The 27,905-nt window shown below is 41.0% G+C and overlaps 2 protein-coding genes across 3 annotated transcripts; both read right to left on the bottom strand.

The window, feature by feature from the left end:
• Positions 1-2,841: 2,841 nt before the first annotated feature.
• Positions 2,842-19,322, bottom strand: LOC307122981 (mitochondrial dicarboxylate carrier-like). The gene is made up of 11 exons (XM_079811338.1): positions 18,727-19,322; positions 11,376-11,495; positions 7,758-7,872; positions 6,948-6,996; positions 6,826-6,867; positions 6,679-6,722; positions 6,533-6,603; positions 5,408-5,500; positions 4,699-4,776; positions 4,564-4,620; positions 2,842-4,481 (listed from the first exon to the last, which is right to left on the bottom strand). The coding sequence occupies exons 1-11, from the start codon at positions 18,814-18,816 to the stop codon at positions 4,380-4,382; spliced, it is 861 nt and encodes a 286-aa protein (XP_079667464.1). The 5' UTR covers positions 18,817-19,322; the 3' UTR covers positions 2,842-4,379.
• A 4,101-nt stretch (positions 19,323-23,423) lies between these two features.
• Positions 23,424-27,821, bottom strand: cldn31 (claudin 31). 2 transcript variants are annotated; one of them, XM_079811340.1, is made up of 2 exons: positions 27,701-27,821; positions 23,424-25,829 (listed from the first exon to the last, which is right to left on the bottom strand). In XM_079811340.1, exon 2 carries the CDS (start codon positions 25,797-25,799, stop codon positions 25,146-25,148), a length of 654 nt encoding a protein of 217 aa, XP_079667466.1. In that variant the 5' UTR covers positions 25,800-25,829; positions 27,701-27,821; the 3' UTR covers positions 23,424-25,145. The 2 variants fall into 2 exon arrangements, with proteins under 2 accessions (XP_079667466.1, XP_079667467.1); XM_079811341.1 differs by having other exon boundaries at positions 27,563-27,707.
• Positions 27,822-27,905: the final 84 nt, after the last annotated feature.

Below are 27,905 nucleotides of genomic sequence, written 5' to 3' on the forward strand. Positions count from 1 at the left end.
GCCACCCAGCTGGCCCTGTGTGTGAGTCAGGATCAAAAGGACTGGGATCTTCAGGTGCCGATGGTCCTACTTGCAAGTCGGAGTGCGGTGCAGGAGACCACAGGATGTACACCAGCTCTCCTCATGCTGGGCAGAGAACTGCGAACCCCATCCTCCCTATTGATGGGTCAACCTCCGGATGCACCGAAAGCCCCGGCCGGATTAGAGTATGCCCATCAGCTACAGGACCGGCTGCAGTCAGCCCATGAGTTTGCTCGTCGTCAGGCCTTGCAGGCGGGGATACGACAAAAAAACATTAAAACGAGTTCGGCAAGAGTTCTATTGGCACACCTGCCGCAGGGATGTGGAGTCCTACTGTCGTCGGTGTGATGCCTGCACTGCTAAGAAAGGGCCAACGGGCCAGTCCCATGCCCCGCTACAACAACGCCTGGTAGGCTGTCCCATGGATCGCGTGGGTGTAGATGTACTAGGACCGTTTCCTCAGACTCCTCGAGGAAATCGGTTTGTGGTGGTCGCCATGGACTACTTTACAAAATGGCCAGAGGCCTATGCTGTTCCCAATCAGGAGGCAGGAACAGTGTATGACCATAATTGTACGGGACGTGATTTTAATGCTGGAGAGCTGGTATGGGTCTATAGTCCGAAGAGGCAGAAGGGACGTTCACCTAAGCTGGATTGTGCCTGGGTAGGACCTTGTTACGTAGTAAAGAGGCTTGGGGAGTCTGTTTACCGTGTTCGGAAGAGGCCTGGGGGAAAGACTGTGGTTTTACACCGGGACAGGATGGCCCCATATCTGGGAGAACGACAACCCTTCAAGAGCGGAGTACAACGGCAGACTGCTGGGGCGACCCACCCTGCGGACGGAGGAGCTGAACACGCAGCGCCAGACAAGGGGTGGGGAACCTCAGCAGGCTGTGAAGAGGGTGACTCTTTGACCCAGGCTCCTGGGGGCACTCTGGATACTCCCGGAGGAGCTGAACACGCAGCGCCGGGAGGATCTGGGGTTCTTCTGGGTCGGTCTGGGTTGGGGGCACTTGAAGATCATACCATGAGCCCTGGTCATCATTCGACTGACAGAAGACATCGTAGAGGAGGCCGTCATGTCAGTCCGGATGTTGAATACCGGCCGACTACCCCTTTAAGGCATAGGCTACCTGCCAGTGACCTGCAGCAGACTCCAAGAGCGAAGACTGGATCACGGCTCCGGCCCAGAGAGGCACTTCGGGTACCCCAGCGTTTCATGGAGTTCACCTTTCCTCGAGGACGAGGAAACCTGAGGAGGGGGCAGTGTGGCGCTGACGCTGTTTATTCTCCATTATAGATAGGCTTACTTGATTCACGTGCTGTTGGGGGGAGGTGTCCGGGAGGGAAATAGAGAAGGGGGGCGGAACGCTTAAAAAGAGTGAGTTGAGTGGCGGCGAGGAGTTAGTCTCGATCTCTCTGGCGTTTTGTTGTTTTTGGAAAGTTAAGACACCTCCTGATACCTGTGTTTTAGGTTGTACACGTTCAGGAAATAAAACACAGCCCGTTGGGTGTTTGAATACCAGATTCTAGTCTCCTGTCTGCTTCTCTGGGAAGTGCATAACGTCACAATATGGTTTTCAATTTGAAAGTAAAGTAAATTACAATATTAATTTATGTTTGGCTATATCATAATCTGCACTGTCGTTGCCTTTCTTTGATGACGTTGCAGGGCGTTCCAAATGAGCAATTATTGTCAGCGAAGTCCACTTCAGCTGATATACCGTGCTCAGGGAGTAGGGAGCAGTGAACAGTGCGTAGGGACCCTGTCGAATGGAATGCACCCTGAGACAACTCGGTAGTCCCGAGTCATATTTAAGATTCGTTCAAAATGAACAAATCGTTCATGAACGACACATCACTACAGTAACGGAAACAGAAAAGATTCATTCTGACGAGTCTCAGGTTTGAGTCTTTCGTTCTTCCTGTCAGTCCCACAGAGTCTATGCTGTCAGTAGCGGAAACAGAAAAGATTAGTTCTTACGAGTCTTTCGGGTTTGACGTTTGAGTCATTCGTTCTTTTGCCACGTGACTTGTCACCGTATTGAACACTAGTTAACAACCTTTTTACTAACAAGCACATAGTTATTTTTTTTATTTAATTTTAATTTTTTATATATATCATTCTCAGTTAATATCAGACATACAAATATGGGAAATATATTGACTATTCAAGTCTAACATCACAAGGACAACAAAATTATATAACAACTCAATAGAGAAAAATAAAATACAGTTGATTCAAAACGAGTAATAGTCTAATTGACTTGAATTTGTGTTATTAATGAATAAAAATCAGTTTAAAAATGTTACCTTAATCTTTGTAACATAGCTTATAGGCCTATAGCACCTATACAAATACATATTACATATATATTGTATGTATGTGTGTGTGTTTGTGCTATATGATTCAAAATGAGTAATAGTCTAATTGACTTGAATTTGTGATGTTAGACTTGAATAGTCAACATATTTCCCATATATGTCTGATATTAACTGAGAATTATATATATAAAAAATAAAATTTAAAAATAACTACGTGCTTGTTAGTAAAAACGTTGTGAACTAGTGTTCAATACGATGACAAGTCACATGGCAAAAGAACGAATGACTCAAACGTCAAACCCGAAAGACTCGTAATAACGAATCTTTTCTGTTTCCGCTACTGACAGCATAGACTCTATGGGACTGACAGGAAGAACGAAAGACTCAAACCCGAACTCGAGACTCGAAAGATGAACTAATCATTTTTGTTCTTTCCAGTACAGATTCAGTGTAATGCGCATGCGCGGTCAACAAAAAATGAACGAATCACTCTCTGCGAGACGAATTCATGAGTCCAAATTTACTGAGTAATCAAAGCAACCAATAAACCAGTTGTGTCATAATCTTACATGAATATTACTTAGAAAGAAAACATGTTTCGAGTGAATATATATAATCATTCCACATTGAGGAAAAACAAAATCACATTTTTTCTCGTGTTAGTACTTTTATTTCCTTTTTTTTGTGACAGATTTTCAATTTAGTTTAATCTCTTATTCAGTTTGCACATTTCCATTTTTTCCCTCAGAGATAGGAGCAGCTAAATTAAACATTTCAAGCAACACACACCCCTCCATTTTCAAACCCTATATTACAAATAAGTTTATAGACAAATTAAGTTCGTACCCATGTAAAACACACTCGCTTACAAATCCTCAAATCCACACAAGCGGCTCTGCGCTTTCACGCATGCGCACGCACACATTCACTGAATGACAGCGCCCTCTGCTGGCCACGGGTCGATAAAGCTTCTCCAGTGTTCAGATCTCAAATCATCAGCCTGTTTACATATACCAATATGGTATCTTACCAACTTAATCTAAAATATTAAGTTTAAACGTTAAGTAAATCTGTGATAAATGTCTGTTGTTATACGTTTAGTTCAAGTAAAACACTAAGACAAATCTAGACATTTAGGACCAAACCGTGAAACTGAATTACAAGTTTGTACAACTTATTCACTAAATGCCCCATTACCCTGAAACAAAAACTACAAGCTCATGTGCAGGAATTACAGCGGCTCATTTCAGTCACAGATGATGCAGATAATAACAGAATTATTACAGAGGAAAACAGAACAGAGAAATGATGAGAAATGAAATCACAGCACCAAGAACAGAAGTTTGACTCGTCTTTCACATCGCATCAGTCTCGTTTTCTCTTCCTCTGATGCTCCACATGTGTTTATAAAGTCAAACGTGTTTATTTCTGTCCTCTTGAGGGTTTCCGTGACCCCTGACCCTAACTAACATCTGTCAATCAATCACTGTAGCATTAAAACACAATTCATACAGATTGCATGCAACCTTTAAAAATATCTAAATATGGACCATTTTGTGCATTTTATAAAGGAATAGTTCACTCAAAAATGATCATAAAAGTCATCATTTACTCAACCTAACAAACAATTCATATTTATTAAATGGAAAAGAGCTGCATAAACACAACATGCAGGCGAGTAAAAGATAAGATCATGTCTATGTTTGGGTGAATGTTTCCTTTGAAACGCCTCATCTCCGCTACAATAGGAGCATTTACCAACAGCATTTAAAAATTAATCATTGGAATCATCATTCATTGATAATCTACAAACACCTCTACCCTAGATCTCACCCTGAAGAGACGAGGATGAGCGTCCAGTCGTCTATTCCCAGAAGATCCCGTGAGTCCCGTCGTCCTTCATTATGTGGGCGTGTGACGCATTGTGACGTGTGTATTACGGCTGTGTAGTGTGAGAAGGAGAGAGATTGCCCAGAGAGAATACAGCAGGGAGAGCAGCTTCAAGAGGAGGCCAAAGGTCAAGAGGTCAAAGTTCAGCTGATCACCAGGATGCCGAAGTATTGCTTCAGCTGCTCCAGGAAGACGAATGTCAGGACGGTGTGAGGAATCAAGCGGATCCCGGCCGGAACTAAACCCTGTCGTGGGATTGGACGGAGAGAATGATCAGTAATGAAGAAGATCACAATGTTTAATAATAAAATAAAGGCAAACTGGTACCTTGTAGAAGGCCAGTGGTCCCAGTTTGGCAGTTTCACCCAGGCAGTGCATCACACCCTAATGTGCAGAAACACATTTGACAAATGAACAATGAACATAATGACACAATAATAACCGAAGAAAGAGGAAACTCACTCTGTATTCTCCTTTAGAGTTCATTAATCTCGTCTTTATGACGTCCAGCGGCTGGCAGAGGAACGTCGCACAACCTCCCTACAGAGAGAAAGGCATGACATAGACATTTTATATATATATACACATACACACACACACACACACACACACAGATCAGGCATAACATTATGACCATTATGACCAGTGAAGTGAAAAACACTGATCATCTCTTCATCACCTGTGAGTGGGTGGGATATATTAGACAGCAAGTGAACATTTTGTCCTGGAGCATTGTTGAGCCCATGTCCACTCTTTCATGGAAACAGTATTCCCTGGTGTCTGTGGCTCTTTCAGCGGATAATGCGCCGCCACAAAGCACAAATGCTTCAGGAATGGATTGAGGAGCACAACAACGAGTTTGAGGCGTTGACTCTGCCTCTAAATTCTCCAGATCTCAATCCAATCGAGCATCTGTGGGATGTGCCGAACAAACAAGTCCAATCCCTGGAGGCCCCACCTCACAACTTACAGGACTTAAAGGATCTGCTGCTAACATATTGGTGCCAGATACCACAGCACAGGATTTTAGGTCATAATGTTATGCCTGATCAGTGTGTATTAATAGGACCATTAAAATGTCAAAAAACTATACATTACCAATCCAATACAATCAAATAATCAGTTTTCAAAAATAACCTAGGTTTGACCAATCAGAGGCTCCGGTACTCACAGCGATGAAGCTGGACAGGAAGTGTGTGAGTATGTTGTCTCCCATGAGTCCTGTGCCCAACACCAGCTGCTTGGCCTGATCATAACATGCCAGCTGACACAGAGAGAGACGTTCAGCATCATTACATCATCATAAAACGTTAGTTTGGCAGAAGCTTTAATCCAAAGTGCATTCACGGTTTTATTCATCCATCTGTGTGGGACTCAAACCAGCCCCAGATACCTTGTTTCAAGGATAATCAGTAAAAATCAGGGCCCGTATTCATAAAGATTCTAAGACTCCTCTCAGAAAACTCCTAATTTAGCTTAAAAACTTTTACGTAGGAGTCTTAGCTTAAGAGCTATTCGGGACCGATCTGAGAGCAACTCTGAGCAAGGAAAATACAAAAACTTTTATCTTAGTGAAGAGGCGGGGCTGACCCCGTTGCTACGTATGACACAGTCTTTTGAAGACTGTGATTGGTTGGTTGTCCAAAAAGGGGAAAAAAGGAGCGCTTTTAAGTATAGGGTCCATTCTAAGCCTTCACTTTGAAATTACAGGTGCAAATTGTCCTATTTTACCATTCTCACTCTCTCTCACACACACATACACATATATATATATATATGTGTGTATATAAATCCTTTTATTATGTACCATGCTGTTAATTTCCTATAGGGTATTTGTTTGGCTTAGAATTATAAACATTGTTCCACTCGTTCCAATTACACTGGTTGCTGGCATGTCTATTTAATTGGTGGTTTGAAAGTTTGGTTTAATGCAACAAACATGATCCCTAATCTATAGCGTCACTGTCACTGTACTCCATTGTCTAAAACACATTTCTTCTCCTCGCTCTTCGTCTTTCTGCCATTTTCTCCTCTGCTAAAGAAACTCTTAAGCCTCTTAAAAGTCCTCGTCCGTGCTCCTAACAAATTGGACTTTAAGACCTCTTTTAAGGGTTAAGATCCTTTCTGAATTGCTTTTTTCATTACTAGGATTTTTTTGTTAATTTTAAGAGTAAACGCCCATATTTCTAAGAATTTTCTTAGAATTTTGTCATTAGGAGCTACTCTTTGCATTAAAATTCTTTATGAATACGGGCCCAGATATTTACTATATTCCCATCATGCACTGCTTCCTCACCTGTCCGACCGTGACCAGGGCTCCTCTGCTGGACGCCATAGTGGCTCCTGAGAACAGCTTCCTGGTCCCCTCTGAGAGAAAGACACGTTTAGAGAGAGACATTTGCAGATGTTCATGACTGTAAGAGATCCGGAAATGTGCTTTACCTTCTCGCCAGACCCGGAAGAGTCCGTCCAGCGCGTGTTTATAGCTGAGACACACACACACACACACACACACACACACACACACAGATAAATCACTTCATGACAGTCTGGAGCGTAAAGACTGTTTTTAGATCGAGACACACTCACTTTCTCCTCTGCTCTGCAGGAAGCTTCATATCGTTCTGCATCCTGTAGAAACACACAGCATGAAACACTCACACACAGGCCAGTTGAGCTGGAAAAACAGACACAAACCCCGCGATACACACCGAACGTTAACCATGTCTGCTGGAGTCCCGATGAAACCGCCGGTGAAGCCTGCAGAGAAACACAGAATGTGAGGATATCGCAATATATTTGGGTATATCTGCCGCCCCATACACAACAAACTGAGATGCTCTGTGTATTCTGACACCTTTCTATCAGAACCAGCATTAACTTCTTGAGCAGTTTGAGCTCCAGTAACTCGTCTGTTTGATCGGACCACACGGGCCAGCCTTCGCTCCCCACGGGCATCAATGAGCCTCGGCCGCCCATGACCCTGTGGCCGGTTCTCCACTGGTCCTTCATGACCCTGTGGCCGGTTCTCCACTGGTCCTTCATGACCCTGTGGCCGGTTCTCCACTGGTCATCCATGACCCTGTGGCCGGTTCTCCACTGGTCCTTCCTTGAGCACTTTTGATAGAGACTGACCACTGCAGACCGGGAACACCCCACAAGAGCTGCAGTTTTGGAGATGCTCTGACCCGGTCCTCTAACCGTCACAATCTGGCCCTTGTCAAACTCGCTCAAATCCTTACGCTTGCCCATTTTTCCTGCTTCTAACACATCAACTCTGTGGACAAAATGTTCACTTGCTGCCTAATATATCCCACCCACTAACAGGAGCCGTGATATTCACTTCACCAGTCAGTGGTCATAATGTTATGCCTGACATAACAGGCATAACATTATGACCACTGACAGAGTTGTGTATCCACAGATTCTGTAAGGGGTTTGAGCCAAACTGTCTAGCATGGCGTGTCTCATCATAAGGTGTGACGATCATGGCTGGTCTGTGATTGTGTGTGTGTATTCACCTCCAAACGCGCCCAGCAGGACCTTCTGATAGAAAGGCATTGGTCCCTGACTGCCGCTGCCCATCATGTCTCTGACCGTCTCATAGATGGCGAACCGCGTGAGAGAATACGACATCTGCAGAGAGACAGATCATCATCATCATCTTCTGTGCTTGATCCTTAACAGTGTGTCGCCTGTAAACACTAACTCTCTTAAAGGTCCCATGGCATGGCATTTTTCTATTATTTTATAATGTTTCCTGAGGTGTACTTATATTGTTAGTATGATTTTTACATCATAAAATGTCATAATTTAGAAATAAAAGGCATTTTTTCAATACTGATGTTTGTCCTCTGGCTGAAGGCCCTGTTACAAGAGGCGTGTCTGCTGTGAGACTTCAGTAAAAACGCCCACTGTTGTGATTGGCTGACATCTTTGCATTTTAAATGAGCGGAGGGGGCGAGCAGGCACGAGTCTGCCAGAGAGACGGATGGACCTGAGTTCACTTCACATCAGTTCTGTCAGTCTCAGTTCAGTGCTGTTGTAGTTACAGCATATACTTCAGGTTATTAGTTTATTTCTAGTCGGAGGGGCTGTCACTCATGTCAGAAAGTTAGTAACTTTAGTAAATTATGGATCAGCGCTGACTGGAGACGCGAACCGTTTAGAACGATTCAGTCCGATTTGGTGAACTGATTCGGTTCACTAAAAAGAACCGGTTCAAAAGAATGATTCGTTCGCGAACCGGACATCACGGAGACGGAGCGATTGCTAACAAAGTTATTTATAGTAACTACTGAGTTGTGAGAGCGATTTCTGTCAGCGCGAGTTTATTGTGTTTGTATCTGAGAGTTCTGAATAAACACGAGTTCCAGTCACACCGAGTCCTCTTCATCATTATTACCAACTTTGTAACACATGCAAAGTATCATTACAGCTGTCGAGACGAACGAGTTACGAGTAAGTGTTGATAATAGCATTATTCTTAGACATGTTCCTATCATATGAAAAGCGTCAGTGACGCGCATTGAGTACACAGCGCAAACAAAGACACAACAGCAGTTATCGAATGTAATCCAGTTTATTGTGGGGATAGCTGGCTAGCCTAGCCGGATACCCTCACGCTTACCCCCCGTCTGCTTTATCTAGCGCCGCGTAAGGCGCCTCCGCTGTGGGCCAGATGCAGTACTGGGGGTCGGGGATGTTGGAGGCCGACCGGTCAGCCCGAGCTTCGGTGTGTGTGAGGTTTATCTCTAAAGCTGTGGCTCTCTATGTTGAGCAGAAACGACTGTATGCACATTTTAGAACAGATAGACGCGACGAGGACGTACAAAAACACTGACTCACAAGATCGAAAACACCGCTCTGTCGAGAGAGAGAAGCCGCAGTGTGTGCACGAATAATAAATAATTAGCTACACATAAGAAATCACTGATCACAGATCAGAAGGAACTGAAAAAAGACTTCTGTTTTCATTTGTACATCCAAACACTGAGAAACTGCCAGCATTCACTCGTTCACAAGTAATGATCTCTCTCGAGCGTTTGCATGGGCGTGCCAGATTCTCAGGGCGGAGGAAAGGGAGGTAACCGTTCCTGCTTGGACGTCAAACCAGGAGACTTCAGGATTGGCTCGTCTGGCCTGTCATTTTCTCAAAGGCAGAGAAAGACAGCCAGAACTCGGTTTTACACAGATCAACATTTCTATCCACTTGGGGACAATATTCAGGCTAGGGGAACTCATATTAATGTTGAAAAACCTCATAAAATGAAAATTTCATGCCATGGGACCTTTAAAGCCCTTGATCTCACACTTACACTGACAGGATCTTGAGTTTCATGAATAAACACAGACTGAGAGTGTGAACTGCTTCTCTACGGGATCACAATAATAATGTGGAAGAGTTTCAGACGGAGAGTTGACTACTTAAAAACGCTCTACTTCATAATAGCCACTTTCACACATCACTGGACTAATGTTTCCGCACTATTGTGGTGTGTTATTTGTGTTTTATACCTATTGTTACGGTTCACACGCAGCACACAAACTCTGGTAAACTCGGATGTCATGTGCCAGAAATGTAACTCTCTTCATCAGAAATATACTGCACTTTTATTCGTTGAACATTAAATGTTGGAATATTTCCACCTATCGCTCATGTCATTTCTTTGAAAGACTGATGTTGACACTAGGTGCGTTTACATGGAGCACTGTAATCAGTTTAAAAGTCCAATCCGAATAAAAATACTCCATATAAACACCTCAATCGGAATAAAAATGGCCAAACCGAATGAAATTCTAATCGGTTTGAGAGGGGTGGGATAAACCTTTTCATGAACCGATCAAGCGATAAATTCCACCATGTAAACGATCTGATCCGATTACTTTGAGTGCACGTCTTTCTGTGACGTGATATACAGCGCGCGCCTCCTCAACTGAAGAGCGCGCGCCGCGCTCACACCAGGCTAATGTTGACAAGAGAGGAAAGTTCATTTTTCTGAGGTACTTTTTATTTCGTAACATGTTATGAACATGATGTTTGAATAATGACAGACATAGCCTGGCTACACCATCTCATCTTGACAGAGTTTGTCCTTTAGGCTTCACTGCGCCTGACAGAAGAATTTATTTTTCTGAGGTGATTCTTGCACTTTACAACAAATAATAAATAGCTTTAATAAAACTGTATAAGTCCTGGTGGCCGTTGAGAGCTGCCATTTCAACGAGGAACATTCAAGCTGCTCTGTTTCTCGTTAGTTAAGTTAGCTATTCAACAACTGCTTCAAATTGGTTAAGTAACGTTACCCACAGTCTACTTTAATTACTTTTGTTAATATTTATACCTTTGTGATTATGGTATCTTTCCTTAATCATCTGAAATATATATGCGTTTAGTACTAGTATGCGGAGCATGTCTTGAATGCTTCATTCTTGTTTCACCATACATCGTTTTTATTAATAATTTGGGTGCATTTTATAGTTAATTTTGTGTTTTTCAAAATAAATGAATTGAATTAATTTTGATTCCGCATTCATCATTCACAGCTGTTGAAATAGCCATTGTATAGGACATTAGTTTAAACGCATGTCTGCCCACAGAAAAAAAAAATAAATATAAAAATTACCAACACAGAACTATTGATCCACGATACGTAACGAATCTGAGGCGGCAGACAAACTGTGTGCGCATGTCACAGAATGATTCCTACTGAAAGTCAGCACATGTGAACACCAGATGGGTTTAGATAACGTCTCATGTAAACAGTCCACCGAATCTTTCAATCGGAATTATTTTAATCGGAATGACAAAAAGTGCGCATGTAAACGTGGCTAGTGTTTTCTGCATTGTCATGCTGAGTGTTCATAACTCTGCAGATCGGTTTCGTTTCGCCATCAGTTAGGCAGCATTTTTTCCAAAACATTGCTTCATTTTCAGATAACAAACAATGAGAATTAATTTGTGTCCGCTTCCTTCCTTCCTTCCTCTCTCGCTCTCTAAACAACATGAAATGCAAGGCAAAGGCTGTGTGTGTGAACGTGGCTTGTGAAATGTCGCGTCTCCAGTTTTACAGGCGTTTGCAGTGTTGAACAGAGCATCTCGGCTCAGATTTCCCAGACGGATATCTAGCGGATCTGACCTGTCTGCAGAGGGAAGCGCTGAGGCCGTTGTAGAGCGCCAGCACACCGTCGCTCTTCACCACGTGCATCGCCATGCCAACCATCCTCATCTTCACCTCCTGCTGCGTCTGCAGGTGCACCTGTTCAAAAACAACATCATCATCATCATCATCATCATCACAGTAACAACCAATACAAAAACAAAATAACTAAAGCACACACACACAATAAAAACTATTTGTGTCTGGTTTGAAAATAGAAATGAGATAAATCAATCTTGACCAAAAATCGATGCACCTCTTGATCAATTTTTGGTCCTGATCTTGTATTGGCAATGCAAGAGTCCAGCACTCGGTTAAGTCTCCTCCAGCACATCCCAAAGACTTTCAGTGAATTTAAGGTCTGGACTCATGATCCCTCACAACCACTCTCTCACAGTCTGAGCTGATGAATCTTGGCATTGTCATCCTGGAATATGGCCACGATGTGTCTTCATACATGGGTGATTAAGAGATGAAAAGCTACTAGGGGTGTAATGAGTCGAATCATGATAAAATTTGGCGATCCAAACCGCTGAATCGACTCATTGATTCATAACGCTTCGAAGCTTCATGAGGCCGTGTTTTGAAATCGTCATCACTATATAAGTCGTTATTTAGGTTTTTTTTGCGCACAAAAACTATTATCGTCGATTCATAAAGTTATTTTAGAACCACTGTAGTGAGATGGACTTTGTAACGACGTCTTTAGTGTCTTTTAAGGGTCTTGAGAGTGAACCGTGCATTGAGCCAATGGAGGCCTTTCAGAGCATCAGATTTACACTAAAATATCTTCATTTGTGTCTGAAGATGAACAGAGGTCTTACGGGTGTCGAACGACATGAGGGTAAGTAATTAATGACAGAATTTTCATTTTTGGGTGAACTAACCCTTTAAACTTGATGCCGAGTTTCAGTGAAACTACACACAGACAGCAGTCATGCGTTCACGGGAACAGGGCATGTTAATCAGTCAACAATGGCTAGCGGAGGAGCAGAAGAACTTGAAAAGCCTCCTGCATTTTGGCTTCCCCGTAAAATATAATGACGGAAGAAGGGTGGTGGACAAAACTGTAACAGTATGTAGGCACTGTGGCACGAGAAAGATGTATGAAAGTGGCAATACATCGAGCATGGCATCTGAAGCGACACCTGCTGACGTTTTACGCCCGTTTCACACACACTCTGTTTGCGGTGCATATTTTTTTCCATACCCAATTTAACGGATCACAGCTTTCACACTGCACGGTCCATCAGTGCACGCATTCAAGGAGTGGTGTGTAGGCTATACAGCAGGTCAGCAATAGTTTCCGCACAGAGTCTATTTATTTACTGTGCTGTACGCGCTGAATTAAAGTGCCCGCGCATTCATTGTCCGCATGAAAACAAACATGTATCGATGTGAAAATCTAGTAATTCCACCACAGATGCATATAATGTAAAGTCTACTCTGTTTCATGGCTTCTTTTCCTCAGGTAAAGCAAGGAAAACGGCATTTAGGTAAACAAGGAGAAATAATGAAGAGCACTTGTTCTTCATGACCGGCAGGATTTCTTGTAAAAAGATTTAAAAACGAAAGAAAAGACGAGAGTCGGATGTTTTTTCCTATTGTAAGTTCTCATTTAAAATGTTTGTTATTTTAACATAGTCTATAGCCTATGCTTTGCCACTTGCGTGAGCAACGTAATATATAAATGTAAAGTAGGTATTAGGCTATATATATATATATATATAAAGTAATTCATTGAATAAAACGTTGTTTAAATGTAGTGCGTTTAAACATTATATCTATAAAAGAGTGTATAGGCCCACAAAGAGAATCGCAATGTTGACAAGTGTGAGAGGTCTACTCTCTCCCCTGAGAATGTTGACATCCTAATCTTTTTTATTATTTTTTTATTTGTCATTATAAGCTCAGGACCATTTTCACGTCTCAGGTTGTTATACTTTAACAACTGAGTAAAATGTGATTTATTCAGCTGGTTGTTTTTTGTATTAAAACCATAACCATATAGGTTATTTTTGTTAACACCAACAGTTGTGTAATAAATGGAAAGCAAATAAAAATTGTCTCCTCCCCCTTTTTTCTGATCAGAAAAATGATCCGATCCGTGAACCATGAGTTTTGTGATCCGTTACACCACTAAAAGCTACACACTCCATCAGTGAGAGTTAGAAGAACTGATGCCAAACATATGCTAGAAACATAATAATGACTGCAATAAGGATCCAACCATAGACTCTTAAGCATTTGCCTATTTAAATCCAAACAGTGACATCTTTTGGTTCGGGCAGTGTGTGTGTGTTTTATGTATGTTTTTACTTTCTGCTCACCAAGGCTGCATTTATTTGATCAAAAGTACATTAAAAACAGAAATAATGTGACATTTGTACCATTTAAAGTAGTTGTTTTCTATGTGAATGTGTAGTAAAGTGTAATTTATTCCTGTGATCAAAGCTGGATTTATCATCATTACTCCAGTCTTCAGTGTCACATGATCCTTCAGAAATCATTCTGATATGATGAAACATTTCTGATTATTATCAGTGTTGACCAGTTGCGCTCATGGCCGTTTCCAGCTGAGGTCACAACAAAGGTTGTGAAATAATTGCCTCATATATAGTACAAACTCTGCGGTCTTGTCTGTCACCACTCGTCAATGTCAACATACTAGAGATGACCAAACAAATCAAAGCAGACGGGCTTTATGTTCACAGAAGCTGCTGAGCACCAATTCCAGCTCAGCGCTTCAGTTAACGGTCATAAAGTCTGAGATGAGATGTAAGCTAAACTGAACATCATATTTGACAGCTGTTTGAAGATGTTAAATGAACAACATAAATAACTAGGCAAACGTTTGTCTAATCTCGCCAACATTATGTGATTCATGAAATAGTAACCGAGGGGACAAAGAGAGAAGGTTCAGGAAAACCAGCATTTATTTACAACAGAAATCGTATGTACCATTATAAATGTTGGACCAAAATGTTTAGGCCATTAAATGCGTCCTTGCGGAATAAAAGTATTGATTTCTTTTCAGATAACAACATATATAGCGTGTAGGGTGTGTACACTAAATATTATCTACCCAAATATAGACAGATACTTGAACTAGTTGAACTCAAGTGTGTAAAATGTGATTATAGCGAAATATGCAACAACCTGCCCATTTAATCATTACAGAAATACCTGCCACAACATGCAACAGGATGAAACAAAACCTCACAAACACCACAATACATAAGCCGGAGTAAAACAACAACACACACACACACAGTAATCCATTGTGGGACGGATTGAACTTTGAATAGAGGCCAACGGTCGCTCTCAGCAGCATGCCAACAATTTAGGCCAACAATAACTCCACATATCATTCTGCTCAAAAGAGTCTGAACGGGGGTTTTACAGGCTTGGGCAGAATATAGTGGGAAGATATTACAATATCAAGAAGATTATGCGTTTGCAACTGGTTTTTACCATATTCAAAGACCATCGGTAACACTTTACAGAAAGAGTCCCAAACTAGCATTAAATAACAGTGAGCATTTATTCATCTTTGTTCATGTCAGTTCATGTAAAATACAGCAGCTCATTGTTAGTTCATGTCTTTGTTAGTCGTGTGTTTCATGTTCACTGTGTAGTAAACAAATGTAGCCCTTATTGTAAAGTGTTTCCAGATGATTTAAAATGGTCAAAGGTCACGCGCTCAGATTGGACTCACGAGGGTCTCTCTTTAAACAAACAGTGTCTGAAGGGTAACCGGGTCAAGCACCACTTCAGAAGTCACAACTCGCTGTTTTTGGGCTTCAGTCAGTGTGTGTGTGTGTTTGAACGCTGCTTATCTCTGGCTTTTGTTTTGGTTTTAGTGGAGAGCAGACAAATCACACAGTCCGTTATCTCCCAAAACACACAAGAGCACTCAGAAGATTAGAGACGATAGAAAGTACGAGGACAAAAGTCTCTCAGCTCCCAGAGGAAGGATTGCTCAATAAACTCGCTCCCATTCATTCGGGTCTCATTCATTGCTCGAGCTTTCCGGACACCTGATACTTTTCTCTGTGACAAACTGAGTGAAAGTACAGTCTCGCGGAGCAGAAGTGAACTCAAGGACAAAGCAAGACTCGAGATAATCAAAGTCCACCGTCCAAACCGGACTCAACTGGACAAACAGGTGGCACTGCAGGCATGTGCTGATCGCACACGTGTGCAACTCATGAGGAATCCGGACTAAAGCATGCATGAACTCTCACACACACACACACACACACACACACACACACACACACACACACACGTATACTGATGTCGATAGTGATAAACTGCATTTTCTGCCCCAAAAACCAGCTGAAGCCGCATTACTCAGCACAATGATTGACAGCTGATCCCAAAATACCTCTGGCCTTTAATATAAAAGCATCTACAGCCCTTCATTTCAACTACGCATGTGAAATTCTCCTGGAAGACAATTAAAGACAACTCTATTATAAGCCTCACATCTATTACAAGAACAAACTAGCGCTGTATAACAGAGGGATTGTGGGTTCCTGTGATCGACAGTACTGTAATTAAAGGGATAGCTCACCCAAAAATCCTTTACTCACTAACATTGTTCCAAACTTGTGTGGGTTTCTAAAGACAATATTTTGAAGAATGGTGGAAACCAAACAGTTGATGGACCCCATTGACTATCACAGTACTTTTTTCCTACTTTGAAAGAAATTCATACAGGTTTGGAACAACTTTAGGGTGACTAAATGATGACAGAATGGTCATTTTAGGGTGAACTGTCTCTTTAAATGTCCTTTGGCAGAGAGCAGCCCTGACCTCCGTCCTGTTATAATGAGATTACACACTCGTTCATTTGGATTAGTTAGACAGGACATCACATGAGGCCAATACACTGATCCCAAATCAGATCTCAAATGACTTCTGCTTCACTTATTTTACACAATATTTGCTCAAAATTCGATTGTAAATGTGTAATTTGACAAGGCTGTCCATAGATTTTGGAACAGACAAGCTTTCAAAAATTATTATGTTTATATTGTTAAAATGGCCAAATATTATCCAGTTTATCAGACGTAACATCTTAAGATTTTGGGATGAATAGACTAGCATTATAGTGTTAAAATCACCAAATATTACCTGATTTATCGGATGTATAAAATATTTGTTAAAATTCGAAAGTCTGACAGTTGGAGGAGGCCATTTTTTTCCAAGAACAAATATGCTGAGATTATTAAAATGGCCAAATATTACATTTTTTTAAAGCCTGTCAGTAGATTTGTGGACGAACTACTAGCATTATAATGTTCATACGGGTAAAAATCACCAAATATTATCAGACTTATTGGATGTACAGTGTTAGAATGGCCAAATATTATTCAAATTGTCAGATATAAATACATATTTAGTGCAATTTGACAAGGCTGTCATAGATTTTGGAACAGACAAACGCATTTAAATGACAAAATGTTTCCAAGAATAATTATGATTGTTTAAAATGACAAACTTCTTTCATCTTTAGAGAGTGGCCCTGACCTCCGTCCTGTTATAATGAGATTACACACTCGTTCATTTGGATTAGTTACACAGGACATCACATGAGGCCAATACACTGATCCCAAATCAGATCTCAAACTACTGACTTCTGCTGGTTTTCACATCTAAAGTGCAGGATGAATAATAGTTTCATTTTAATGCTTTTCAACAATATTTTCACAATATTTGCTCAAAATTAGATTGTAAATGTGTCATTTGACAAGGCTGTCCATAGATTTTAGAACAGACAAAATGCTTTCAAGGATTATTATGTTAATATTGTTAAAAATGGCCAAATATTATCCAGTTTATCAGACGTAACATCTTCACAAATGTTGTCGGTAGATTTTGGGATGAATACACTACGAGGATTGTTATGTTGATAGTGTTCAAATGGCCAAATATTATCAGATTTATCGGATGTATAAAATATTTGTTACAATTCAACAAGTCTGTCAGTTGGAGGAGACCATTTTTTTCCAAGAATAATTATGTTGAGATTGTTAAAATGGCCAAATATTACAATTTAACAGCCTGTCAGTAGATTTGTGGACAAACTACAAGCATTATAATGTTCATACTGGTAAAAAATTACCAAATATTATTGAATTTATGGGATGTAAAATGTTCATTACCGTATATTATGTCCATATAGAGTTAAAATGACCAAATATTATCCAAATTATCAGACATAAATAAATATTTAGTACAATTTGACAAGGGTGTCATAGATTTGGGAGCAGACAAACGCATTTAAATGACCAAATATTGTCAGATTTATCAGATTTAAAATATTCACTACAAGTCTGTCGGTTGGAAGAGACCAAATGTTTCCAAGAATAATTATGATTGTTTAAAATGACAAACTTCTTTCAAGGATTATTATGTTGATATTGTTAAAATGGCAAAATATTATCCGATTTATCAGATGCAAAATATTTGTTACTGTCGTCTGTAGGTTGGAAGAGACAACATTTTTCCAAAAATGGCCAAATATTACAAGACTGCGAGTAGATTTTGTGACAAACTACAAGCATTACAATGTTCATACTGATAAAATGACCAAATATGATCTTATTTAGAGATCTTACTTTGAAATAAACTTCAAGTGCTATAGTTAATATTATCCAAATTATCTGATGTAAAGAAATATGTATTGCAATTGGACACGGCTGTCGGTAGATTTTGGAGCAGACAAACTTCTTTCAAGCTTTATTATGTTTATATATTGATAAAAATGGCCAAATATCCGATTTATCAGACGTAAAATATGTGTTGCAATTCGACAAGTGTGTCTGTAGATTTTTGAAAAGACACACTACAAGTATGATGTCCATAACGTGTTAAAATGGCCAAATATTATCCAAATTTTCGGATGTAAATAAATATTAATTCTCATTTCTACATTTTTGGTTCAGACTCATTTAAAATGTCTGATTTACCTGAAATATTCAGTACAGTTCAATTTGACAAGGATGTTGACATATTTTAGAACAGCCAAGCATTATTAAGTTAATAGAGTTAAAATGGGCAAAATATTATCCGTCTCGCTATGTTTAATAATTATCCAAATGAGGAACTTTGGACAGTTTTTACTTCAAAGCCACACACATGTGCTCAAGGGGTGTTTATCTTCCTCTGGGGATGAAGATGACTCTACCTTACCTGAACTAAACACACACACACACACACACACACACACACACACACACACACACTCGCCAGCAAAAGCCTGACCGCGGCTGATGAGCGGGTCCGCGGACACGCGCACAGGACCCCTCACGCGCCTCACCTTGATCAGGTCCAGCGGGTGCGTGCAGCAGGCGGCTCCGCACGACGCGATCCCACCGAAATACCAGCGCGACATCCGTTTCTCCGTCATCTCTGCGGTTCCTGTTAACTTCTCTCTTTCTGGCTGCAAGCGACGCGTCGTGTCCTGACCTGACCTGCCCTGCCGTTGGTAGCGTGTGTGGATGTTCTCTCTAAGCTTCCGCGAGGTCGAGAGCTGCCCGGTGATGATTCCGATGTGCACGAGACATCCCGAGTGCGTGGCGTGCGTGACCGGACAAAAAAAGCGTCGCAAAGTTCACGAGCAGCCAATTGCTCGCGCGGAATCCGGAACGGCCTCCCGGTGCGCCAGGTCCACCTCCTACTGGCACACGCACTTTACAAATCGCACAAAACAAGTAAATAAGCATGCATCCGAGTGCTCGGTGTTCATTGAGAATGAGCGCTGGATTCTTAAAGAGACAGTAGGCGCGGAGATAACGCGGGGAGCGCGCTGAATCCTAACCACAGCACTGTCACTTTAAGACGAGACACTTCCTCATTCTCACGCGACTCTCAGAGGCGGGGTGGAGCCACAATAGAGTTGCAATAATGTTGTGTAAAATGTTTAGTGGGGCAATAGAGGTTTGTTCTGGAGACATGCTTTGATGCATGCCTGAAGCCTTTCTAACGCTGTCGGACTGACTGAATGAATGAGTATCTCTCTATAAAATGTCCATTTATAATATCTCCTATCAGTCTGTCTAAACAAATCAAGTACTATGACAGTGAAGAGTTAGCCTGACAATCTGACAGTCTCTTTATGAGTAGCCAGTCCCTTAAAAAAGCATTTCTTTATTTTGCTTAAGGGATTTGCTGCCATCAGAACCCCAATCTTTGCTTTTCAGGAGATGAAACCATGCACAACATATATGAAATATCCTTAAAGTCCCCATGAAATCAGTTTTTCAGCTTTTAGTAGAATATGTTAGTCTTACTGTAGTGTGCTCCAAAAAAACCCGACAAAATTCGCATTTAGAAGATATAAAAGCGTTTAAAACTTACAGTCTCTCACTTCCTCCAATAAGAATCAATGATTCTGATGACATCACTACTAGGGCTGCAACTAACGATTATTTTGATAACCAATTAGTTGGTCGATTATTTTTTCGGTTAATCGATTAATCGGATAAAAGCCTGTTTTCTGTTGGTTTTTTGGGGGGTAAAACACACCATTCCACATCCTGTCCAACACTGTCCATCAAACAAACTTGCTATGAAAACACACATAGTGAATATATCTACCATTACATAAATTACCCTTGGTTTTACAATGAACAAAAAATAAATAAACAACAGGGTTATTCTAGTTATTCAATGGTAACAACACATTTACCATTGTTTTGCTTCAAAGCCATAGTTTAACTATATGGTATTTGTGTGGTTATACAAATGGTAATCAATACTGCATCATTTTTGCGCTATACATTATGTACAAAAAAAGTTACTAAGCAAATCCCTACATTAAAATGATATTAAAGAAAGAAAAAAAAACTAATTCAGTGTTATCGCATAAGAGGAATGTTCTGCAGGAACACACACGCACACACACACACACACACTCTCTATGGACACAGTACCTGTTACTGTCATTTCTTTATCCTGTAGAAACTTCTTACATTTATATTCAATTACACGCCGTTATCCCTTTACAGTTACTACTATCACTTGAATTACATGTTGACTTTTAAAACTAAATTTAGCGCCTAAAGCAGATATTTCAGATAACATGAACGTTTTTGCACTGAATATTAATAGTCTCCCTCTCTAAAGCGTTCTGTGTGTTTGACGCAATGCGCCGGCGCTCCTTCAGTGAAGTTACTGCCAGGACCAGGACGCTCTTTCATGCAAAATGCAAATACTTGCGTGAATTAGTAACATTCACAGATGAGGATATAACTGCAGTTCTCTATATAGATCAGTGGATATATCCTGTAAAATGAACATTTTGCACTGAGGCTGCAGATGCATACACACATCTGTTATGACAGGGTATGTTAAACGCTAATGCAATCGCTTGAAGCTTAAAATAAACAATTCTGAGGTTTTGGGCACTTGGATCACGTCCCTTTCCTGCATCAGCTCACTCTGTTTCCACTCCACTACTTCTAGATGCACATTTTGTCCATAAAGATGTGTTATTCACTGCTGTAATTTGACGTGACTGGTGAAAGCTTTGCGTACAGAGAGCAGACCTGACTAATCGATAATGAGAACTCCCGTGCCAGGCCAGTTCAGTAGTGCAGAGTTTACAGGTTACTCTTTTTTTTTTTTGAAGGCTCAAAGTAAAGTGCTCCCACACTTTGGATGACTTAGTTCGATTAGTTTTATCTTCCGCTTTTTTCTTTTTCTTTCTCGAGCTTACTACACTGCCGCCTGCCTCCGCCATCTCGCTGAATGCTGCAGAGACCATAGATATCCATAATAAAAGCTAGATGTCTTACGGCGGAGTCTCTAACGTCATCACCAGCGGCCATCTTGTCACAGGCAGGGCTCTGTGGCTCCTGATGTAAGGCGAGTGATCTGCATGAACACAAATACTCTTATCTCACTGAAATCTTGATGGATTTACAAATGGTTTGGTTTCTTACAAAGTTATTAACGTGGCTATACTTATGGATGCTTTTTCATAAGTATGCAGTGTCATAACTACATCTCTGACGTTTATAACAAACCAAACAGTTTGAAAATCGGTAGACAATTTAGCAAGTTATGGTTATCTAAAAAGTGCAAGCACCCATGAAAAACAATGTTATGAGTGAGCGAGCTGACTGTGACAAGATGGCCGCCAGGTGCGGACGTCGACCTCCATTGGCCAGCAGCGCGGACGAGACATCTAGCCTTTATTATGAATATCTATGGCAGAGACACTGTACGGGAAGCACGTGACTTAAAACGAGGCCAGCTATTGGCTATTCGCTACTTCTTCTGCTGTACTGGCTGAGTAAAACCTCCGGTGGCTCATTACTGCCACACTTTGATCACCGCAGATTTAAAAAATGCACAAAATGAGCCGCTTACGACAAATAAAAGTTATTTACCAACTAATCGATGACTAAACTATTTTAATAATCGATTTTAATCGATTAAAGGGTTAGTTCACCCAAAAATGAAAATTCTGTCATTAATTACTTACCCTCATGTCGTTGGACACCCGTCAGACCTCCGTTCATCTTCAGAACACAAATGAAGATATTTTAGTGTAAATCCAATGGCACTTTACACTCTCAAGACCCTTAAAAGGTACTAAAGACTAAAGTTACAAAGTCCATCTCACTACAGTGGTTCTACAATAACTTTATGAATCGGCGAGAATAGTTTTTGTGCGCAAAAAACCCCTAAATAACGACTTACATAGTGATGACGATTTCAAAACACGGCCTCATGAAGCTTCGAAGCGTTATGAATCAGCGAGTCGATTCAGCAGAATGAATCGCCAAATTTCAGCAGTTTGGCGGTTTGACATGCGATCCGAATCATGATTTGACTCACTGATTCATAACGCTTCGAAGCTTCATGATGCGCTGTTTTGAAATCGTCATCACTACGTACGTAAGTCGTTATTTAGGGTTTTTTTGCGCACAAAAACTATTATCGCCGATTCATAAAGTTATTTTAGAACCACTGTAGTGAGATGGACTTTGTAACGACGTCTTTAGTGTCTTTTAAGGGTCTTGAGAGTGTAAAGTGCCATTGAGCCAATGGATGCCTTTCAGAGCGATCAGATTTCAACTAAAATATCTTCATTTGTGTCTGAAGATGAACAGAGGTCTGACGGGTGTCGAACGACATGAGGGTAAGTCATCAATGACAGAATTTTCATTTTTGGGTGAACTAACCCTTTAAATCGATTAGTTGTTTCAGCTCTAATCACACTTCAGCTTCAGATTTTCTGTCCAATCAAATGCTCTCTAGAATCTGAAACCCCGCCCCCTACATTAACAGGTGCTGAAGCTGCTGCTGAAATCGGTCATTTGTTCACACATTTACTGTTTTCTACATAGTGAATGGCACATAGTGCACTACATAGGAGATAGGGAACGATCAGACTATATAGCACAGAGTCACCGCAGACGAGAAAACGTATCGGACCGTTTTGAATTCTGCACAGAATGCTGTATTTTAATGTGATATGGAGGACAAACGGTTAGAGATTAGGAGGAAATCGTGGCCTTACTGAGCTCAACAACTCTGGACGAGCTTTGATATAAACTAAACACTATTGGCTGTTATAAAAAAGGGGGAGGGGCTGTTCGACATGCCCCGCCCTGTCTTCCTGTTTCAGTGAAAATTACGTCAACACATTGAATAATGCTGCGCAGGGGGACTTTAAACAGGGGACTTTAAATATCTCCTTATCAATAATGTCCCCCGTTAAACACCAAGGGTTTCAAATGAACCCAGTTTATGACCAACTCACTCTCTCTTCACAGCAGTTACTATGTCTCTGAAGTATTGGTGTTCATGAATTCCTCCTCCTCTCATGGCGGTTGTTTCTGAAGGAGGAACACAAGCTCATATTCCACTAAGATGACATCATCAGACTCACAGTGGACACTGTGTTTATTGTCTCTGTCCTGTATTCTGCTATTGTGTTGTGTGATTCCTGCCAACGCATGCAGTCCAACACACGACGTGTACGAGCACACAGTCAGGCTATATTATTACATTAGGTTTATTAGACAAAGAATGCACACTAACACATCAATAAATACATTACACGATATATAATCATTAATAACACTGAGGAAAAAAAGACAAACAAAAACAAAATGCAAGACTAATGCAACAACAAAAAAGAGGAAACTTACTTAAATTGACCTCCGTGTAGCACATGAGACTCATTAAAAGGCTATGAATTGGAAATGTCAATGAAGGATAGAGTCAGATTTCTTAATGCAATTGCACTGTTTAAATAAACATCATGTCGTCCCTAACCCAAGTGTGCTACACAAGAAATATGAGAAATATGAGTTATTGACAAGCTGTCAAAAAACACACCATAAGAGTGTCTTTAAAGCCGCCTATAAGACTCAATGCATGTTTCAAATCTTCTGAAGCCACACTAAAAAAAAACAACTCTTTGAATGAACATAATAAAATCATGGAAAGTATTTCCAAATGATTAACTTGCTTTATTTCAGCATTATGCAATTCTGTTATTCCAATTTAATGTACTTACGTTGGGTCAACTTAATTTATTAAGGTTGATTCAACTTATTTACTATGGTTAGGCACAGATTAATTTAACTATTTTGCAATGTTTTGGACCAACTAAATTATTTAAGTTAGTCTAAATAAGTGCTTAATGCTGAAAGAAAGCCATTTATTCACATGGGAATCCTTTCCATAATTTAACTACATGAATTCAAAGAATAGCTTTTGAGTGCATTTACAAAACTTTTTGCAAGATTTTATTGGCTAACCAGAAGATGTTTTTTTTGACATCCATGGCATGTCCAAAGTAGTTTTTATATTATTAAAACAACTTTAATAGTTTTTAGTAGGTCCCCACCCCAATCACATGCTCTACACTTCACCACAATGGTAACCTCCAAAATCACTAACATAACACAAACTTAAATACCAACATAACAAAATATTAAGCATTAAAACGTCTCTCAATTTTCTCATCTTGTTAAAAATGCATCAACTAGCACTTTATTTAAACATTTACTCTCCGAATTCAGCCCCTTTGCAACGCATGATGGGAAGTGAAAGTCTTATTTCTTTGGGTTACTTGATTGAAACATGTTATTTCAAAATGAAAACGTCAAGTTATGTCAAAGAGTAACGGTTTTAAGTCAGTTTAACATGAATCAATTACATTTGAACCAGAAACCTAATATAATGGTGTTAAATCAAGATGAATTGCTTAAATAAAGTGAACAGCATCATAACAGACTCAAATTTTGGTTATTATTCATGGAAAATCTCAGAAAATGCTGAAGCTCTTGAATATTATTCTTCATTCCTCATACTTAAACTGGCACACTTGTGTTGGGAAACTTAAACTCAGGTGTGTTCCTTGCACAAAGCTCTCATATTGCTTCAGTGGACAAGATATTTGGACTTTTTATGGATGTTTTTATCAGGTTTTGGAGATTGACATCTGTGTTTTCTTGATTGTCTTTCTTTCCTCTGTTATGAATGTTTTGTGTTTCTGTGACGTTAATAAGCTGTATGTGTATATGTTGCAAAAGGGACGGATAATAAAGAGTCAAATCAAAGGAAGTTGATGCAAAACTCTCCTTTTGTGTTCCACACAAAACATACAGTTTTTGAATGACATGACAGTGAGTAAATAAAGATATTCCTGAATTTCTGAAGATGAAACCTTCACTAGGACACAGTTTTTCCAGGTTGATGTCCTCTTTGCTCCTTTTACACAAAGACCTTCTCCGGTTTGCTCTCTGCCGTGGAGGGAGGGTTCGATTTTCCTCCTCTTCCAAAAACAGGGATGGCTGGAACTCCAGGGGAGACGGAGCCCATATATAGCACAGCCCCGCCCACCAGCATCAGCACGGTCACGGCCCATCCCAGGTAGAGTGCCGGTCCGAGTTCACGTTTGAGCGGCGCGGCAATATTCGGGTCGTAGAAATCCCGTATCACGGCGTACGCGGTCCAACACACCGGCACAAGGAAGAAAAACGAAGCTAGGACGAAGAGCGCAGCGCCAACCTGTGACATCCGAGCTTTGGACTCGTGAGCGTCTCCGAGGCAGCGCGTGCACTTCAGCCCGGCCACGCTGAGCGGGAGCGCCAGCAGACACAGGAAGAGCGACAACACACACAGGCCGCGGCACATCTGGGCAGAGCCTGAGAGGGCGAGGCCGGAGTCGTAGACTTTACACTGCAGGCGGCCCATCTGCGACAGGCACGACATCCACAGCCCCTCCCACAGCACCTGCGTCACCATCAGCTCGTCCCCCACGAACGCCGACACGCGCCACCAGGGGGCGGCACAGACCAGGATCCCAAAAGCCCAGCCTGCGATGGCCAGCACCAAACCCATCACCTGAAGACTCGTGTTTGCCATGACTGAATGCCTACGGATGATTGATTCACTCTGTAAAAGACAATGTAGTTTAAAATACAGGATATTTATTTCAAAGAAAATGTTTCCTTTGTGTGTGTGTGTGTGTGTACATTCGCTAGGTTTGGAAAAGAGATTTATGACCCTCCCATAAAAAATAAATCAATAGTTTTCATTTCAGACACACACATTTAAGATTTATTTATAATACTTTTAGAATTTGCACCTGCCTCCCATACCGGAGACCCTGGTTTGAATCCCGGTCAGAGCGGGTTGAGTAGAACTGGTTACATTTGGTGCCGTGACCCGGATGGTAGTGAGGTTTAGGGGGGTGAGTGTAATGTAGGCCAGTAAGAGCTGTGTGTGTAAACCTCACTCTTCTGGGCTCAAGAGCCATACTAGCAACTGTCACCAGCAGCTGTGGTCTTTAGTGTCCTTGTAAGAGCGTCCACCTCCCACGCCGGAGACCCTGGTTCGAATCCCACTTGGAGCAGGTCTAGTAGTTACATTTGGTGCCGTGACCCAGATGGGAGTGTAATGGACATAGGCCAGTAAGAGATGTGCTTGTAAACCTCATTCCCCTGGCTTCAAGAGGCATGCTAGCGACTGACACTAGCTGCTGCGGTCTTTAGCGCCCTTGTTAGTACGCCCGCCTCCCAAGCCGGAGACCCTGGTCCAAATCCCGCTCTGAGCGGGTCTAGTAGAATCTGTTACATTTGGTGCCGTGACCCGGATGGGAGTGTAATGGACATAGACCAGTAAGAGATGTGCGCGTAAACCTTACTCCTCTGGCTTCAAGAGGTACGCTAGCAACTGACAGTAGTGGCTGCGGTCTTTAGCTCCTTTTTTAGTACGCCCAACTCGCATGCCGGAGACCCTGGTTCAAATCCCGCTCGGAACGGGTCTAGTAGAATCGTTTACATTTGGTGCCGTGACCCAGATGGGAGTGTAATGGACATAGGCCAGTAAGAGATGTGTGTGTAAACCTCACTCCCCTGGCCTCAAGAGGCACGCTAGCGACTGACACTAGCGGCTGTGGTCTTTTTAGCGTCCTTGTTAAAGCGCCCACCTCCCACGCCAGATACTCTGGTTCGAATCCCGCTCTGAGCCGGTCTAGTAGAATCTGTTACATTTGGTGCCGTGACCCAGATGGGAGTGTAATGGACATAGGCCAGTAAGAGATGTGTGTGTAAACCTCGCTCCCCTGGCCTCAAGTGGTGCGCTAGCGAATGACACTAGCGGCTGCAGTCTTTAGCAAAAAATATATATAATGTAATGATTTACAAAGATATGAATAAACTGTATTGTACTGTACTGTACTGAAAAGTCAACAACTATATTTTACAACAATGTATAAACAACTACTTAATAATATAAAATGATCTGACATTACTGTTTTCATAATTATTAACTACATACATTATTTCTAAAAATTACAAAGATCACAACATTATTACACTTAATTTCACTATGACTAGTAGAGAAACTCCTACTAATCTCAGTAACAATTAGTTTCCATTAGTTAATTTTAGTTAATGCATTAACTAACAATGAGCAGCACATTTGCTACAGTATGTATTAATGTGTGTTAACATTCATACAACTGTTCATTGTTAGTTCATGTCAGCTCCATTAAATAATATTAACAGATACAACTGTTGATTTGAATTGTGCATTAGTAAATGCTGAAATTAACATTAACTAAGATTAATAAATGTTTTAGAAGTATTTTTGATTGTTAGTTCATGTTACTAAAATCTCTTCACCTTTTAAAAAAACAAAAGCATTCGGTGTAAACTCTAAATCAACAGCAACATAATTACAAAAACAACTCAGAAGTATCTATTCAAATAAATGATATTGAATGATTTCAGCAGATGAAGTGGAATATCTTCAGTACTTACAGTGTCTGAGGAGCGTCTGTGTGTCGCACTGATGTTGTCGGACTCTCATCTGTGTTTGTAGAAACACTCTCTTTGTTCTCACATGTGGGAGTAAATCAGCATCTGAGCGACGGACAATATCATCTCATCATTATGTGAACACACACATAAATACAGCATGCACTTATGCAAGCGCCTACACACACATGCACACACACGCACAAAC

This window comes from Gobio gobio, assembly GCF_949357685.1.
Source record: "Gobio gobio genome assembly, chromosome: 3".
NCBI lineage: Eukaryota > Metazoa > Chordata > Actinopteri > Cypriniformes > Gobionidae > Gobio > Gobio gobio.

Bases quoted from the DNA above. Each gene is read 5' to 3' on its own strand.
- LOC307122981 (XM_079811338.1), bottom strand. From the start codon at position 18,816: ATGACGGAGAAACGGATGTCGCGCTGGTATTTCGGTGGGATCGCGTCG. The intron at 6,868-6,947 runs GTGTGTATCGCG...GTGTTTCTACAG, and splicing joins GCAGACATGGTTAACGTTCG to GATGCAGAACGATATGAAGC. The intron at 6,604-6,678 runs GTAAAGCACATT...TCTTTCTCTCAG, and splicing joins CTTCCGGGTCTGGCGAGAAG to AGGGGACCAGGAAGCTGTTC.
- cldn31 (XM_079811340.1), bottom strand. From the start codon at position 25,799: ATGGCAAACACGAGTCTTCAGGTGATGGGTTTGGTGCTGGCCATCGCA.